A 14,327-nucleotide genomic window follows, 5' to 3' on the forward strand; every position below is an offset into this window, starting at 1 on the left:
TCCAAGGAATGTCGAACCAAGATACCGGATCATTTCGTTCAATATATAAATTAAAATTTTGTATTTGACCATAAAAATTTCTCAGTCCTTTTTTACATACAGTAAACCTTTTAACAAAACTGAGTGTGCAAAATTAGAATTCATTTAAATGTCATTATGTAATCCAAGATAGCGTCTCTATATTGGGCGGATATTCGCCAAAGCAGGATCAAGTCTTCGATGAACAAAAACACTTTCCTTCAAATAGTTCGTACAATTTCAATTTAACGTCCTCCACGTTTTCCTGTTATCGGGTTATCATTTCCGCTCATATCGGATTTCGGGTTTTGAACAGTTTCATCGATTGAAAGGATGAGACAGGCAGCTTCTGATGCGGCGGTAATGGCGTTTTTTCGAACAATGGCGGGTTCCCAAACAAAAGCTTCGAAATTATCCGCAATATCTTCACTCATGATATCAACTCCAAACCATTTTCCTCCTAAAAGTGAAACAATGCAAACGTTATATATAGGCACTGAATAAAAAACAAAAACGAAGCTATTTCGTCTGTTGCTTTTTTGATTTGTATTATCTAAACTAAAACTTTTGGAAAGGCTAGACAAGTTACGAAATAAAATAAAAGGCAATATCCAGCGAGTGCTCTATACCTGTAGCGTGTTTTTGTCGAAGTTTGTTGAGAACGGCCGTAGAATCAAAACCAGCATTATCACATAATTGTCGAGGAATCACTTCCAAGGCTTTGGCGAAAGCAGAGATAATGAGTTGTTCTTTGCCAGCGATGTTTCGAGAAAATTCACGTAAGAATTTGCTCAATTCCATCTCGATTGCACCTCCACCTGCTACTACTGCGTCGTTCTGAAAAAGTAACATTTGTAAAATTGGAAGAACAGCCAGAAAACAAGTATCAAGAGTCTTCGTCAACGTATTTGTTAACAGGATCTACTGTACCGTACCATCAGTGACAATTATATCATTGAACCAAATACAACTGTTTAAAAATAAACCTGTGCATCATTAAAAACACTCAAAACTCATTTGGAAATCCAAAGTGCTCCAAACAAGTTCGAACTATCTTCCTATTCTTGATATATTTTCGCGTGAACTTAATTTTGCGAGTTTTAATTTTTTAATGTTTAATTTAATTCAATACATGCCACGCCATGCCAGAAATTTCTGAAACTTGCAATTGTGAGATAAAAAACAACATATCTTCAAAACTTATCAGCGCGCTCAAATACAAATGATGAAAAGGTTGGGATTTGATTGGACACCAGGGCACAAAATAACTGGGCAGTGTAAGCATACCTTGAGTGCCCTTCGGACGATCATGATAGCATCATGCAAGGAACGTTCAGTTTCTTCGATAAATTGTTCAGCACCGCCTCTCAAAATCAAAGTCACAGTTTTCGCGTTCGGACATCCACGGAACAAATTGTATCTGTAGAACAAAACGGAAATTTTAGATGATTTCAATTCTTAAAACAAGCGAATCTCTTCAGCATTGGAACAGGGAGCTCTCAATAGACGATATCGACTTTCCGAATTCTCCCCGAATGATTACCCATGATGCATTGCACAAAAAAATCACGGAAAGTTAATATCGTCCGTAAATTTTTTTTGGGTAATCATTCGGGGAGAATTCGGGAATCCGATATCGTCTATTGTGTCCCCACGCGCGTTCGAAAATTCGAAGATTCTTCTGCCTTTTAAAAAATTCAAGTCTGTTTTGGAGAGCAATACACGTTTTTTTTTTTATAATAAGGAACCTTAACTTTGCTCTGAGCCTGGAGTTCCTTATTTTTACAGAGAATTTCAGTCTCAAAGTTCCTTATGGAGTTCCTTACTACATAGGAAATTTTGAACTTTTTGCCCCTTGAAAGATCAAAATTTGGTCAAATTAGTCCCAATAAGGTACATTATTTTCAAATCCACTTATTCTCAGCCTGAGCAGTTCCTTAACAATTCCTTATTTTTTGAACCATTTTCAGCCTCGAGTTCCTTATAAACGTGTTCCTTATAAAAAAAAAAACGTGTATTAGTTTTCAACACGTGAGGGGTCTGCCTGTGCATAATCTTTTCTCAAATATACAAACCTTTCACCACCGATTTGTACTTCTTCGAAATCTTCGCAAGTACCAAGGACATCTTCGGTCAGCGAATGAATACTTGTTTGAATGGATCCGCCACATGCCTTCATGGTTCGCTTCAGGTCCTCTTCCACTACACGACCTGCACAGAATACATCACGGTCTGCAAAATATTGTGTCGCAACATCTCCGATGGGTAGTTTGGAAAGAACAACTTTAGCACCACTTTTTACGATTTTATCCAATTTTTCGTATAAAATATTCCATTCGGCGTCTACGATTTTTTGGTATTCCTAAAAAAAAAAACACAAAAACGTTCAATCTAAATCGACAGTTTCAGTCAAATCACAGCTGATCACAGGGGGTATTATATATCCAGAGTTCGATAACACTGCATTTGGCATTTTTAGAAAAAAGACCACCACCGTGGGTAACTTAAGGTGTTCAGAATGGTCATTCATCTTTCACCTACCTCAACATTATCGACGCGAATTTCAGCATTTTCCTTTTCGGCTTTCAATTCTAATTCGACGTTCAATAGAGCGATTTTGGGTGTTGTGTATTTTTTGGGCTGCATTTCAAATCCAGCGTATGAAAACGTCTTTTTGAAGGCGACACCTTGAATAAGTTGTGATTCCTGTTATTAGAGGAAAAAAGTATACATAACTTAACATCGATCCAGTTTCAATAATAATTTCAAACAAAAGCAAGCGCGATGGGTAAAGATTAAAAAATAAGGTCTATCCACCATGTCGTATGTCATATCACCAGAGAATAAGGTTCTATATAGCAGACAACAAATACAACCATTTCCGAACTTACTTCTAGAGCACCACCTTGAACTTTCTTGACACCGATCATATTGAGTGGTAATAGCTCATCCAAATACATGACAGCTTCGCAAACCATTTTAGAGAAAAATTCCTTGTGGCGAGCAACAAGTTTAGAGTTGAGGGCTGTTTCTGCGCACCTCTGTAGTAAGTTTTTCATCTCTCTGAAGTCAAAAGTGTGTAAAATAGATACTTAATAAGATAAGGTTTTGCGCGAACGCCTTCACGAAATTTATGGTATTGTACTTTATATTATAACCATTTCATTTATTCTATAGTCATCATTTATAATCGCATTTAAAGACTCAAAAAAATATTACAGAAAGATCTTGAAGCCCGAAAAATATTTATCGCATTATTTCACTTGAACTTTTGCGATAAATATTTGATATCACGATGCTATGACGAAGCAGGCTTGCAATATTTTGAAACCAGTTTATTATACAAAGTTAATGCCTATGCAGAAGTAAAAGAATTGAGTTTGTGCTTACTCTGGGTCGTCTTTCTTGATTCGTTCTTCGATTTTGGAGATTTCAGCAAGAGCCTGGGAATAGAGAAGATAAATATGTGTTAATTTTTAACTTTTTAGTTTTTATTATTTCTATTTATTTCATGCAAGAAAATAAATCGTTAAGATGAAAAAAGGGAAAAACTTTAGCTATTACTGGATATAAAACAGTATAAAATATATAACTTATCATGCAAGATCAAGTATCATGTCGCAATGTCTCTTCCACCAAGTTCATTGATAAAGAACAAAATTGCTTATTCCCAAAGCAGATTATTTTCCATGAGAAATAATGCACCAAGAACCCAGAAAGTCACTTGTTGCACACAGAAATTTATCATGAATAATTATCATGAATAATAGAAGTCAAAATGTTTTTAAAGTGTGTAAATAAATATTTAGTATAGTATCATGTCGCAATGTCTCTTCCACCAAGTTCATTGATAAAGAACAAAATGGCTTATTCCCAAAGCAGATAATTTTCCATGAGAAATAATGCACCAAGAACACTAAAAGTCACTTGTTGCACACAGAAATTTATCATGAATAATAGAAGTCAAAATGTTTTAAGTGTGTAAATAAATATTTAGTATAGTATCATGTCGCAATGTCTCTTCCACTGAGTTCATTGATAAAGAACAAAATGGCTTATTCCCAAAGCAGACAATTTTCCATGAGAAATAATGCACCAAGAACCCAGAAAGTCACTTGCTGCACACAGAAATTTATCATGAATAATAGAAGTCAAAACGTTTTCAGCGTGTAAACAAACATTTAGTATCATGTCGCAATGTCTCTTCCACTAAGTTTATTGATAAAGAACAAAATGGCTTATTCCCAAAGCAGATAATTTTCCATGAGAAATAATACACCAAGAACACTAAAAGTCACTTGTTGCACACAGAAATTTATCATGAATAATAGAAGTCAAAATGTTTTAAGTGTGTAAATAAATATTTAGTATAGTATCATGTCGCAATGTCTCTTCCACTAAGTTTATTGATAAAGAACAAAATGGCTTATTCCCAAAGCAGATAATTTTCCATGAGAAATAATACACCAAGAACACTAAAAGTCACTTGTTGCACACAGAAATTTATCATGAATAATAGAAGTCAAAATGTTTTAAGTGTGTAAATAAATATTTAGTATAGTATCATGTCGCAATGTCTCTTCCACTAAGTTTATTGATATAAGAACAAAATGGCTTATTCCCAAAGCAGATAATTTTCCATGAGAAATAATACACCAAGAACACTAAAAGTCACTTGTTGCACACAGAAATTTATCATGAATAATAGAAGTCAAAACGTTTTCAGTGTGTAAATAAACATTTTTTATCATGTCGCAATGTCTCTTCCACTAAGTTTATTGATAAAGAACAAAATGGCTTATTCCCAAAGCAGATAATTTTCCACGAGAAATAATACACCAAGAACACTAAAAGTCACTTGTTGCACACAGAAATTTATCATGAATAATAGAAGTCAAAACGTTTTCAGTGTGTAAACAAACATTTAGTATCATGTCGCAATGTCTCTTCCACTAAGTTTATTGATAAAGAACAAAATGGCTTATTCCCAAAGCAGATAATTTTCCAAGTCAGTTAGTGCATTTAAAATTCATCATGGGTCATTTAAATTAAAAATTACAGCCATCGCTCTTTTAAAAGGTCTATCACATAAAAGCAAAAAAGAATATCATAATACATTATAAAATCATATTCAGTTTCGACAAAAAATCTTACCAGTTGCGTTGCTTTACGGAAACCCCTGATGAGAATTTGTGGGTGAACGCCTTCTTCAACAAGTGGTTTGATTTGTCGTAAGAATTCTACTGCCAATAAGATGACACTGGTTGTTCCATCCCCAACCTTAAAAAAAGTCGAAAAAACGTTTTATTGACTGAATGTTGTTTATCCTCGATTTACATTAGGTTAACTAAAAATCCTTCTTTTGCAACATAATTTCTATTTACAAACAATCCATCAAACATGATTACCTCAGCATCTTGTGATTTGGCGATATCTGTTAAAGCTCTTGCAGCTGGGTGGACAATATTAAGAAGGCCAACAATTGTGGCTCCATCATTTGATATGATCGATTTGCCATTAGCATCGACAATCAATTTGTCCATACCACGTGGACCAAGGGTGGTCCTAATGGCTTCGGCAACAACCTCGCATGCATTGATGTTGCCAATAAGTTGTGGAATACCTTGAGATGTATCTGTTCCTTCTTTCAAAAGGATGATCTGAGGTTGCTGAAAGAAAGAAAAACTTTTTGAAATACTTTACATAAATATAATACTTAAACTTTTCAACATTGACATCGAAAGACAATTGTTTTCAGTTTGTGTCCCTGAAGCCCTAGTGAAATTTCTGCCTTAGGGTTTTTAACAATTCTTTTGTTCAACTATAATTGATATAGTTTTATTCATAAGGTCAACAAAAAGAGATACAAAGCACTTTCCTTATCTAAATTGTAAAGTGTTAAACCCAATCTATATCAATATTATAATTATATCTTTTAACTGTGCATTTTTTGAGCTAAAATTTTTTTTTTGCAAAAACCTGCCCTGGCCATCTTTTACCAATGATGTTACCCTACTTTCATGCAAAAAATCAGAAAAAATTAATGATCCAATTTTTCACAAAGCCTTAAAAACCCTTTTTTAGCTGTTTTTTGGCTGAAATGTGCCCAAAAATTTTGCACCTTTGTACCAAAAATCAAATTAATTTAATCCTGAGAAAAGTTGGTAACAGAAAAACAAACAAACACAGGTTAATTTTTAGAACCTCCACCCCACCGGGGTAGGTCCCAAAAAGAGTTCAAGGAGTAGTGATGGGTTTTATCTTTTTTGTATGAACGATGTATATACAGTAGGACTTTTAGAAAACCAGTTATCTGATAGCTGCAAAGTGAGATTAATTTACATGATGAGTAAAGAAGACTTAGAACTTTTGTGAAAGATAAAGCAGAAGCAGGTAAGATAATAAAATTTTTTAAAGGTCAAAGGAGGTTTGGGAGGTTAAAACGAAAAATCTATCGCCGAAAATTGCATGGAAAACCATCTGACAGTGTCCACCGTTCAACTGTTCGTCACTGAGTTTGTAAAGAGCAACGAAACTCTAGTTTTTCAAAAATTTTATTTTCAAAGGATTGTTTGAATAAGATATGAAACTGTCAGTATTGATACAATAACTTTCACTACTTTGACTACACGTTGTTTTTTTTTTAAGAAACTAGTTTTACCAAGCAGCCTTAATGTTTCTTAAAAAATTTGCCTTTTGAGCCTTAAATGTTTCAATGCCTTTAAATGTTTAAGGGGTTTGAGCTTTTAGGGGGAGGGGGTCAAATAAAACAAGCAACATGCTGAATGGACCTACCTGATGATAAAAGTTAGATAGCAATGCGAAAAGAAAAATGAAAATATAGCGTTTAGCGAAAATACACAACACAATAAATTCATCATTGATTGTTGATGGGGGGGGGAAGGGTTGCAGAGAAAAAATAAATAGGAAGTTCTGGTCTCAAAAATCAGTTTTATTGACAATTGAATCATGCTTGATGGTGAGCATTGTTATCAATTTTTGTGTGAAAAACATAGAAATATAAGGAAAATATCCAATGAAAATCTTCAAAAACAGCGATTTCCGGCATTTTCAACCGGAAAATTTTTTTTCTCAAAAATCGAACTCGGACATTTTTTGAGCATTGCGAATACGCATCTTTCTGCAAAAAATCAGAAAAAAACTAAAAATTTGAGAAAAAGTTTAAAAAACGGTTTTTCCGGCATATTTCCTGCCGGAAAAATTTTTTTTCTTCGAAAATCAGGCTATTGTCATATTGCATCAGTGTGCAAAATTAATAAAAATATATAAAGTACAGCTCAAGAAATTCAAGAAATACCGTTTTTCCGGCGAAAATCGGCTGTTCTGGCGATTTTTAGAAAGTTCCGGCTTCAAAAATCAACTTTAATGAAAATTGAAACATGCTATTAATAATGTTTCTGAATGAAAAAACAACCAATTATATGGAAAAGTCCAATGAAAATCCAGAAAAACGGCGATTTCCGGCGATTTCCGGCATTTTCGGCCGAAAAATTTTTTTCTCAAAAATCAGACTAAGCCATGTTTTGGGCATTGTTAATACGCATCTTTGAGCAAAAAATCAGAAAAAACTAATGATGAAATCTCGAGAAAATGCCGAACAACCAGTTTTTCCGGCATATTTCCGCCATTTTCGGCTGGAAATTTTTTTTTCTCAAAAATCAGGCTCCGTCACATTTTGGGCATTGCCATTTTGCATCATTGTGCAAAAAATTAGAAAAAACTAATGAGCCGATCCCGAGAAAAGCTGGCAAAAGACGAACGAACGGAAGGATGAACGGACAAGGGTTAATTTAAATGACTACCTTAAGGTAGGTCCAAAAAGGGGAATAACAACTTTTTGATCCAAAGGACAGAAATTTGCCATCATTTTTTTTGAGGTTTTTTAGTTAGTATAATTCTTTTAGTATTAAATGGTTCTGGCTGTTGACCACTGTAAATGGTGCGGGTTAACAACATTTTAAAAATAGGGGGGATTAGTACATAGGGGGATTGAATAAAAATGGGGGATACAAACTATTGATTTATCAACTTTCTACTTCGCTACTTTATTCACTCGTTTATCTATTTGTTTTATCAACTTGGTACCTCCCAGCTTTATTCATTCGTTTATCTCTTGCGAACAACATCCGAACAACATCGCAAAATACTAAAAAGGCTTCGCAAACAGTGAAAAAATTTTGCTTCGCTGGAAAAAATAGCAAAGCTCCTTAGATTTTTAATTCGAACCCTGACGTGCTGCTACTGGAAACATATTTGATAAAATCGAGGGCTGGAAGGTACTCAATACAATCGAAGGTATTCAATATGATCGAAGGTAATCGAAAAGTAATTGAAATGATTGAACAAATCGAAAATGGTCGAAGAAAATGCCATAATCTGGAGTCGAGTGAGTATTCGATCACTGATAGAATCAGTTTACAAGGCATCAATTCGGTAAAGTAATAGATAAACAAATGTGCAAGTAGCAAAATAAGTGTTGTCTTTCAATCTTTTAACTTTGCATTTGAGTTAGGAAATAGTTTTTGGTTGCTAAATCTAAAATTCACTTCACATTTTGCGAAGTGCGAAGCTATAATTCGAACCCTGCGCATGTGTCAAAATAATCTGAAACTAGGGGTAGGGGGTAGATATGGGGGGTAGAATAACTTTTTTGGGGGGTATCTTCAGATCTTCTTCGCCTGGTGTTTTTTCTGTTCCATATAATGATAGAAGACATTAAAATTTTTTTTTTTTCAATTTTATGCATTTTTGACGAATTCTAGCCCAAAGCTTTTTTGAGGTTTATTCTTCATATCTATCTCTTCCAAAACTTGCTCAAACTCTTTGTAACTTTGCAAAATGATTTGATATGATAAAAGTAATGTTTTTGGGTATATAGTCAACTCAGGTAATCGTTACGCATTCCTAATTCTTACGCGCTTTTTGAATTGCCAATATTTCATGATATAATTGATTTCTAACCTTGAAGTAAAATTATTATGAAAGCCAAAACATTTCCCTACCTTTTGTACCAATAATTTGTTTCTGTTTTGACTTCCCGCTCGCCAAAATTCGCTTCAAAGAAAATGCGCTGTGGTGATACCATTTTGATATTTTAGAAGGATGAAGTAACTTTTGAACTGAGGAGATCTGGGTACAAGATTGCGCGCAAATGGTTGTTGCTAAGAAGCAGCCTATTCAAGTACGTTTTATCCCACCAAATGTTTTCTTTTGAATGTTCCGTGATAAATAACAAGAGCCGCGGATCAATTAGGTGCGTAAAATTTAGGAGGGTAGCCCAATCATTACGCACTTTTCAAATTACCATTCAAGCTTAAAGTCGCCAATACAATGTTTTCAAGTAATATCTTTTCAACACAGTTTAATAGCCAATTGGTTTCCTTAACAGTTTTCTGATCCACGGAATCGATAGGGAAAAATGCGGAATAATTGCAGATTTGGCACCTAATCATTACGCAGTTGAAAAATGTTGTTTAATGAATTTTGGCTTATCGAAGATAGCTTATATGAATGAAAAAGGTTGGAAAATGCTTTAGCTATCTAAAAAGAGCTCAACTAGCCTTTAATCGCAAGAATTAGCCGCAAAATCAACCTTTCTCTGAAAAGTGCGTAACGATTACCTGGAGTTGACTATATAAACAAGCATTTTAACAATTTTTCATACAATAAAATTTTTTCTCAAAATTTACAAGAATTATGTTAAAAAATGCTTTATAGTAGGGTGGAGCGTCAAATGTCAAAGTCAGAAAATTCAAGATGTAGTATTTTTTAATGAAAATTTAACCTATTGTGAGGAATTCTGCGCATTTTTTAAGGTGGTTTTTGACTGTTTCTGATCCTAAAGTGCTATTTTTTTGGTAAAAGCTATGCAATTTATGTTTAGATTTCTAGAAAGCTTTCCCATTCATTGTCAATATATTTTTTATTTGAAAGTAATCTCTTCATGGAATAAAAAGATATAGTAAAATCTTGTAGGGTCATTTTTCAAGAAAATTTTGCCAAAATTGATTTTTGCATTTCGCCATTTTACCCTAAGCATGCTATATATTTCACCATCAGTATGTAAAATAAGAAATCATAGCATAGATCTCCGACAGGCCTGGACAGGCTAAGAATTGTCTAAATAGTTTCTAAGACGCCTTAATTATTTTGGGTAGGCTACTGCTACTAGACAGGCAGCTGAGGTCACAAAAAAATTGGACGGGGTGCGAACAATCCCAAACCACTTTTAATTGAAAATATACAACCTAAATATCTGGAAACCATCAACCGGAGTTGTTGAAATTACTTACCGGAAGTGTCCGGTAATATTTTAGTACCTGATGACGTCATGCGTGCCCATATGCTTAACTGAAAAATTTTTGAGAACCAAGCATAGACATATTACATACCGATCGAAGCGTTTTTTAACGTACCTTTTTCTTAATCTACGTCAAAAAACGCGTCGATTGGTATATAATATGTCTATGCTTTTTTTCATAAAAATTTTCATTTTGCTTGTGACGTCATGAAATACGAAAATATTTTCGGACGCGTCCGGTAATTATTTTCGAACTGTCCGGTCTGGTCCGGTTGATGATTTTATGTTCAGAAAGGTCTTATCTATTGAAAACAACTGTTTAAAGTTTGTTCGCAAACTTTGTAGCTACTGCACTTTTTTATGTGACCTCAGCTGCCTGACTATACTCAGTGAGGCTGGAACTTTGATTTTTGAGGATTACGATTTTACCAGTTTTTTAGCCATTTTTGCCTCGCTAACCCAAATCTCGCAACCTCTTTACCTTAAGGGAGATCAAAATTAGAGTTTTTCAGCGTTCCAAAAAAAACGCAGAGCAGAAATTTTTTCATCTTCACAGGATCGATTCTCAACAACAAAATACCTTTTGGTCTTTGGGTTTGTCTCTGACGTTTTTCCTTCAAAGAATAGCGATCACTTTCCTTTTCCCCTTGAGCTCGCGAGAAAAAAATGATTAGCTCGCCTTTTTGCGCGGGCTAATACAAATGAGGCGGCAATCTCGCACTGAGGGTGCTACTTAGTTTCCGCCCTATTTTGCGCCCACAATAGAATGGTCCAAACACGGGGGTATTTCAAATGATAAACTATATTGTTCTGTAAGTGTTTATTTCCTGAGAGATACAAATAGTATATTGAATATTATTAACTTATTTATAGCCTGGGAATCCAAGCGTTAAACTTTTTTCACAGTCTAGTTTATGATATTTTTGCTGCTGGTTTAACGCTTGGTGCAGGTAACTCGCCTGCAGGGAGATTTTTCCCTGCAATGCAGGTTCGGCCTGATTGGACAGCTCTCGGCGTATTACTTAGCAGTACTTTCGCGCGCATTTTGATAATTTCGATGCGCACGCATAATTTATGGAAAAAAGCTGACTCTGCAGAAAAAAGGAAAACAAATGAAAATGAAAACATAGATCCATTTAGAAACAAAATGGCTGTTGGCTGGATGTCTAAATACATGTGGCTGATGTTTTGATGTGGTTTTTAGTAGTTTTGAAAGTCTTTAGAGCTTGTGAAAGAGTTTTTATGGTAAGTTGATTATTTGTGTTTGCCTGGGTTTCCAAAGTTCAGAAAGTCTGTCAACAAGGGTTCACACACAGACTGTTTATAACATTCTGTGTCAGACTAATCTACCTGCACCAAGCTCTATAATTTTAGAACTTTGTGAGGTGAGGTATTTTTTGTTTTTTCTAAAATTATGAGCTTGGATTCCCAGGCTAACTTATTTATTGAAGTATTTTTGAGCGCAAATTTAAATATATGGTTGAATAAAAAACAAAAGATAACAGTTCTGTTTATTCCTCAATCCCCCGGGAAAAGTTTTTTTGCTGACTTAGCTATTTTACAAATTTCGGAAAGAACTCCTATAGGAATTCCGATACAGTACCTAACCCGATTGGTTAATTTTGGAACGGCTTCAAGAAAGTGATAATGGCAGATAATTTTAAAAGTTTCTGAGGAAAATGTGTGTAATTTATCGATGTTGATGGCTTGTTGATTCTTTAAAGAAAAAAGATAACAGGTATAGCTTTTTCTAATCCTGGAATATCGAGGTTCCAGCTACACTGATACTGTAGGACTGTAGACAAAAGAAGAGGCTCATTAATGATAAAAGACCATACAACAATTTTGGGACAAGATAGCAGTCCAAGTAGACATACTTCCGGGCTGATTCAATTTCATCTAGATTTTTCGGACTCTTTTGCTGTCGGACTAGTGAGATGTTAGCCTGGGAATCCAAGCGTTAAACTTTTTTCACAGTCTAGTTTATGATATTTTTGCTGCTGGTTTAACGCTTGGTGCAGGTAACTCGCCTGCAGGGACATTTTTCCCTGCAATGCAGGTTCGGCCTGATTGGCCTGCTTTCGGCGTATTACTTAGCAGTAATTTCGCGCGCATTTTGATAATTTCGATGCGCGCGCATAATTTATGGAAAAAGCTGACTTTGCAGAAAAAAGGAAAACAAATGAAAATGAAAACATAGATTCATTTAGAAACAAAATGGCTGTTGACTGGAAGTCTAAATACATGTGGCTGATGTTTTGATGTGGTTTTTAGTAGTTTTGAAAGTCTTTAGAGCTTGTGAAAAAGTTTTTATGGTAAGTTGATTATGTGTGTTTGCCTGGGTTTCCAAAGTTCAGAAAGTCTTTCAACAAGGGTTCACACACAGACTGTTTATAACATTCTGTGTCAGACTAATCTACCTGCACCAAGCTCTATAATTTTGGAACTTTGTGAGGTGAGGTATTTTTTGTTTTTTCTAAAATTATGAGCTTGGATTCCCAGGCTAGTGAGATGTGGGTATAAATAAGTCCACTTCCTTTAGAGAGATAGGAATTGATCCCAAAAGATTTTCTGTGAATAAGCAATCAGCAGTGAGAATCATTCGTCTATGAGAAACCTCTCTCATTATGTGCAGCAAAAAATATCTTCAGTGGTAAAACTAAAAAAGGGCGTTAAATATTAAACCCAAACACTCATTTTCTGACTACATTTTCGCGGAAATTTTAGTGAAAAGACTTTCAATGATAAACAGCCAGCATTCTAAAGAATTCTACGAGGCTTTTCGAGGCATTATTGTTATGATATTAATGGATTTAGTTTAAAATCTTACCATTCCATTAGCGAATCTTGGTCCTCCAGCTGCAGCCGCCATCTTTGTTGTTTACATGCACCTCTTTCCAGAAAGTTCCCGCAGTTTCTAAATTTTTCTAGCCATGTGCTTTTTGGCGGACGGGCGTTGAAGAAAAATAACGCCACGGCAAAAATCTCGGAAATCGAGAAAAAGGGGAGAGAAGACTACACAAGATCACTAAAAAAGGGAATAGTTTAGGAGAGGCGTGATAAATTCGGGTGGAGTAAGCAGTGGCGGAGATGTTTGCACTGTTGCACTCAGTTCGAACAAAAAATGCAAACGGAAAATCTCGAAAACCCACCGACCTGTCTCAGAGGTCGGTCAGGCAGGCAAGGATTTTTATATTGAGGTGCGCCAAATTGGTATCGTCCGTTTTGTTCCAAAACTCTACCGCCACTTTTTTCCCGTAAACCGCCCTGACGCCCTAACTCTTTCTCGCGTTTTTTACTGACCTTTAAACGGACGATAGCATCGTCTAGTTCAGAAGCAGCCACCGACCTAAAATTTGCAAATATCTGTTCTGATTTGCCAGCTGGAAGGATTTCCCCGAAATTTAGGACAGTTCCTTGTTTTCCAAGGGAGAAATTTTTACTTCAGAACAGTTATATTTTTCTAGCTAGGAGGTAAAAAAACTTTCAGAACAGGTACGAAATTACCAGGCGATTGATTTTATGCGAGTTAACTGTTCTTATCTACCAGGGCTGACAAAATCTTATAAGAACAGATCGCTAAATTCCAGCTCGACTGAAGGACTTTTAAGAACAGAAACTTAATTTCCAGCTAACAGTTTAAATATTTGTGCGAACAGATCAGCAATTTTCAGATGTTCTACACATATGAAGAGTTTCAGCTGCCACTCCAGGCAACCACATTCAGAAGGAAAAGAAACAGATCTCAAAGACTTTTTGACGTTTTTGAAATTCCCTCAGAACAGATAGGAAATTCCTAGACATCTTATTTTTTGGATATCAAACTATCTTTTCATAAGAACAGATCATATTTTTCCAGCTGGTCCCAATCTTCAGTAGAACAGACTGTTTTTAATAAGAATATATCTTATAAGAGTATTTTTGATGAAATTGCTCAAAAATTAAGAATTTGCTAAGAATATCACCTTCATGGAATTTTGGAAACAGA

At 35.0% G+C, this 14,327-nt stretch overlaps 1 protein-coding gene across 1 annotated transcript; it reads right to left on the reverse strand.

The window, feature by feature from the left end:
- Positions 1–46: 46 nt before the first annotated feature.
- Positions 47–13,280, reverse strand: LOC136814342 (T-complex protein 1 subunit eta-like). The gene is made up of 10 exons (XM_067070865.1): positions 13,170–13,280; positions 5,427–5,687; positions 5,173–5,298; positions 3,409–3,461; positions 2,910–3,081; positions 2,560–2,724; positions 2,094–2,380; positions 1,306–1,438; positions 648–855; positions 47–478 (listed from the first exon to the last, which is right to left on the reverse strand). Exons 1-10 carry the CDS (start codon positions 13,209–13,211, stop codon positions 264–266), a joined length of 1,662 nt encoding a protein of 553 aa, XP_066926966.1. The 5' UTR covers positions 13,212–13,280; the 3' UTR covers positions 47–263.
- Positions 13,281–14,327: the final 1,047 nt, after the last annotated feature.

This window comes from Clytia hemisphaerica, unplaced genomic scaffold (assembly GCF_902728285.1).
Source record: "Clytia hemisphaerica strain Z4C2 unplaced genomic scaffold, Clytia hemisphaerica genome assembly, whole genome shotgun sequence".
In the NCBI taxonomy this organism is placed as follows: domain Eukaryota; kingdom Metazoa; phylum Cnidaria; class Hydrozoa; order Leptothecata; family Clytiidae; genus Clytia; species Clytia hemisphaerica.